The sequence below is a fragment of the Nestor notabilis genome, unplaced genomic scaffold (genome assembly GCF_000696875.1).
Source record: "Nestor notabilis isolate BGI_N333 unplaced genomic scaffold, ASM69687v1 scaffold11467, whole genome shotgun sequence".
Taxonomy (NCBI): Eukaryota; Metazoa; Chordata; class Aves; order Psittaciformes; family Psittacidae; genus Nestor; species Nestor notabilis.
In genome coordinates this window covers 3,345-8,110 of record NW_009935156.1, presented here as the reverse complement: position 1 = coordinate 8,110, position 4,766 = coordinate 3,345, and the positions used below count along the sequence as shown (strand labels likewise).

Genomic DNA, 4,766 nt, shown 5'->3' with positions numbered 1-4,766 from the left:
CATTCCTGCTAAAGGCAGAAACTGTAGAAAATCTTGGAAGCAGTACACAACCACCCCTATCAAACATAAGAATTTTCTCCAATCCGCTTTACAAGCATAGCACTGTCAAAATAAGATTTTACTTCATTTGGTAACATAGCTCGAATCAATCCATTTTAAAAACTGCATCTTAAAAAGCAAAATCAATAATCAATTGGGAGCTTGCAATCCCTCCTGCAGATACACAAGTTCCCTGAGCAACTTCACTGGCAGAAAGCCCCCCAACAAAAGAACAAACCAACCAAACAGAAAACAGAACCCATTTAATCTATAAGAAATGGGGACAAATCACTAAAGTGGTCTACACACTGCACTGGCACGTGCAACACTAAACCAACACATTTCTGTCTTCACTACACAACATGACAGCAATTTCATACTAGAATGCTTTTTTCTTTTACACTAAAACCCCCCTCAGATACATAACATACAATATTATCTAAATATAATATTATTTATTTCATTAATATAATAGTTTTATGCGGTTATTAATATATCAGGAGTAGACTGAGTATATTGACAAGATACTCCAACACCCTTTTTTTCTTTAGGTTCACTAGCTGTAAGTCCAGGGCATTTATGCTCATGTTGTTATCAATACTCCTTAAATCAGAGCAACAGATCGCCACAAGGTAGCAGGTTATACCACTAGCAGAAATGGATTGTCTTTAAAGGGAACTTACTTAACTGGAAAGTGGAATCTCATGACAAAACAAAAAAGAGGCACATTCAGGGCTCAGCCACCCTTGGAGCATGAACTCGGGTTATTTTAGAAATCAAATGTATGCAGACAGTTATCACTAAGAAACTGGCACAGAGAAATTTCAAGTCTGTCAGTATTCTCCTACTGAAATAATAAATAGGATTTAAAAGGTGGAAAATACTACAAAATTCAAGACACAGCCTTACTATTCAGAAAACATTTACCTTATTTCATTTACTTGTCTAACAACCTCTTCTTGAGTTTTCACAACTGTCTCCATCTCTTGCTGGGAAACCTGATGGGCAGAGCGAGGTGTGAGAAAAGATCAACTATCTTGGAAAATGCAAATCAATCATGCTGCTGAAGTTAGGCTGACAGCAAGGACAGCGTCAGGGTTTGGGGTTTTTATTTACCTGCCCTTGTTGACCTGGCAAACCAGCTCCTCTCTTAGCAATCTCATCTGTGACTAGAGACACGTATCTCCTCTGCTCATCCAGAATCATGTCCAATTGCCTATTCAACTGTTTTATTTCAAGATGAATTCGATTCTGCCCCTCAAAGATTTGCCTCAGTTCACGATCACTTACAGTTTCAAAAAGATCATCCGCTGATAACAGAAAAAAGCACAGGAGTTCTTACATATAAGCATTCCTCTTGCACACATGCATTGTATCATTTCTCTTGCACCCCTCAAGTCTCCACACGGATATACTTTTTTCCCATAATTTGATATATTTGGTGTTTATTTGTTACTGTTGCTATGGCAAAGAAGACTCAAATGGGATCCAAACAACTAAACAGACATAACAAGGCATCCAAACCCAGACTCTACCTTAGAGTTCCTATTTCAATACCTGGGTAACATGCAACATAGAATGGAAGCAGAACGTTGCTATCTTTTAATAAGCTAGCATTGTGCTACCAACTATCCTTCAGAAGGAAACCGCAGGTATTAAGCAAAAGGCACTTTCCAGAGAAAGTAAGCTTTAAAGTATAGCTTGAAATAGAGAGTGACTACACATTTTGAGCGAGTTCTTCACAGCTTCAGCAACATTAGAAAGAAGGAAGTCCAGAAGATTTTCATCATTCCCATCATGTTTCCACTTGTTTGTTTTGTTCTCAATCCAGGCATGACAACAGGGACTTTGTATTTCAGAAAACAGTTTACAAACAACAGACCAAAGATCCTCAGATAAGGTAGGTAACACCAGTAGGAGCCTAGTAAGATCAGTCAGAGCACAGGGCCCCAGTTCTGAATATCCTGGAAAACAAATGTTTTCCTTGACAACTGAAAAATGGCTCGAATAACCTGCCTGGTTGCCCTTGCACATCAGGATGTTCCTTCTGGAATTCTTCCTTCTTTTTATCCAATTCTTGTTGAAAGTGCTCAAACTCTTCTTGATACTTCTCTTTATCTTTCTGAGGAATTTCTGCATCTGCCGTTGGCTTTAAAACATAGGGGTGGGGGGAAGGAGAAAAAAGGTTTTTTTCATGTTCTCCACCATTCCTATATAACTTATTCTTAAGCAAGGCTGCCTGTATTTCAGATTTGAAGATATAACACAATTAGCAGAACATTCATTCACATTAATATATTAAGTTGAAGTGAGAAACCAGGCATTCCTATGGAGACCCACAGCTTTTTCCTGATACATACATACTTTCTGTGGTTAAAAAAGAAACCCAAGTTTTACAAGGATAGATGCTGTTAGGCAGTACAGACTGTTCTAGAGGTATGAGAAGCTGAAGGCAAGAACAGATTATGTGTCTGCTTTCCTAACAAAGTGTACTTCTTAATTTGTTTTCTTTGCATGTTTTGATTCAGCATCAGGATTTCTGTTGATTCGGTGTTGCTTCAACAACTCTCACCTTGAAAATGTAATTATTACTGAAACATGACACTATTATTCCCATTTTAATAAAATTGATGACAGCACAGCTACATACCAAAATCCTGAAACAGGGGTGAAAAGTATGACTTCAGAGGAAATGCCATCAGCTCGTGCTACATACAAGATATACACAATAACATGTTTTACTAATTACGCATAAAGATGCTTACTACTTCTTTCCCAGGCTCAGTCAGCTGGAAGGTCAGAAATGACAGGACATCGTGATCATCTGTATTTAACAAAACAGAAACACACTGTTAATCGCTACCGCTACAGGCTTCAAACCCTGGTACTTCTCAAGCCAATCTTGCACTTGCAAAGGGTCTTCAGGCGACAGCATCCTCCCCGAGTCCTCCCAAGAGTTTATGCAGTGGGAAATGAGACTGCACAACATCTTTGTCTGGATAAACTGAAAGTCCTGCTCCGGCCAGGAAAAGGCCTAAGCATACCAGTTATTTGGGAATGGGAGAGAATTAATTACATCATCACGGTCAAATATTGGTATAATGCATCAAGATCAGCAGTAAAAACAAACACACAAAACCCCCCTCTCTTGCAAGCCCTGCCAAGTCCCCACACAATTCGTCACAATGTTTAACATTTTCTACCTGCAAGTCCCCCTGTTGCTGCAGATATTCCAAAATAGCCTTGTGACGGCAACACCATGTCTTCCACTTTTGCACAAAATTCATAGTCTTCTTTATCCGGAGTAAAGCCATTATTGATTAATACCTAAAAGGATAAACATGTAAACTTTACCACATAAATCTATTTGTGTTAATTGCTTTGTCAGTTTATAGTAATGGTCACAAATACAACTTATCGCATAATTCGGCAGCTGATACTAGAAAGCAAAAACTATTTCTTTTCTGAAAGATGCTTTTAACAAAGGAAATGCAGAGATGCATCTGCAGAACTACTAAGGTGAGCAGCAACATTTGGGACAGAGGAGCTCCTACGTAAGACATCAGGGACCAGGTACATTCAAGAAGAGGGCAGCCTTGGAGTCTGAAATTTAATTGTCATTCGAAAGTTAAATAGCTTTTACCATTACAACATAGTACAAGGTCCACCCCCTATTAGGTGCATTCATGTTTACTTTTAGAGAAGCTTTTACTACAGAATGACAACTGTGTGTTTTATGGCTAATAACTATGAATGGCACCTTTTCAGAAGCCAAGAAACCCAAACTTTGTAGCTGCTGCAACCCAGCACCATAATAATACTTTTCTTATCTAGAAGGAATTCACAATCATCCTAACAGTATTTAGGAAGTCCTGAAGACTTCCTTATAGCATTGTTTTTCTACCTTTAATCTTTGAAGCCCCATTATTTCTTGGAGGTGGGAAGCCTCAAATAGCAAATTTAAGTCTACTGTCAGTGAGTGAGCTTCAGGTTTTTTGTCACATTTCAAGAGCCTCTTATGATCAGCTACAAAACCCTGTGCAGCAATCACATCAGCTTGGAAAGTACCGATCAAGTTAAGGAGCTGCTCAATCTCTTGGTAGCTGAGAAACAGATACTGGCTTTGAGACACCTCTACAGGCAAGTTGACAGCAACAGAACAGTGCAAGCACGTATGACTTAGCATAACTGACTGCTAAGTACCATCAGAGAAATCAGCCATACTTGCCAAGTCAGCTCCTAAAACTACAGATGCACTAACGTAGCTAAAAAACTGTCCAGCATTTGAACACACTGCACCTCCTTCCAACTTCTGCTACCATGCTCCACATTTTCAAACATACCAGAATTAACATATGGGACCTTTAGGGTTTCAGGCAGTTGCAACAATCTCATACTTAAGCGGCTAAGAAACATTGGTAATGATGTTATTTCCGAGTACTTACAGTCAGTGTTTTTTGGTAGTACGTTATCTTTACTCGAACAGGATAGGGCTTGTTACGAAAGTCCCTCTGACAGGATGCCAATGCTTGCGTGGAACCATCACTATGCAAGAAGACAACTTGCATAAAACTATATCTTATGATTTATCAGCTAAGACAAAAAAGCATCAATGTATCACTAAGCAACATCATGGCAGTTTTTCCAATATGTAAGTCTTTCAAAAGCTGTCCCACAACTGCACTGTTTTCTGAAGTGTGAGATCAACAGTACTAGATGTTTTACAT

The 4,766-nt window shown here is 38.9% G+C and overlaps 1 protein-coding gene across 1 annotated transcript in view; it reads right to left on the bottom strand.

Moving 5' to 3' along the window:
* LMAN1 (lectin, mannose-binding, 1) overlaps nt 1-4,766 on the bottom strand; it is a gene marked incomplete at its 5' end in the record, with an annotated part of 12,438 nt that overhangs the window by 5,219 nt on the left and 2,453 nt on the right. Inside the window, 6 exons of the mRNA XM_010017711.1 lie at nt 967-1,037; nt 1,156-1,349; nt 2,056-2,188; nt 2,805-2,863; nt 3,243-3,366; nt 4,485-4,584. Of these exons, the coding sequence (XP_010016013.1) occupies nt 967-1,037; nt 1,156-1,349; nt 2,056-2,188; nt 2,805-2,863; nt 3,243-3,366; nt 4,485-4,584 (681 nt within the window). The remainder of the gene's footprint in view (nt 1-966; nt 1,038-1,155; nt 1,350-2,055; nt 2,189-2,804; nt 2,864-3,242; nt 3,367-4,484; nt 4,585-4,766) is intronic.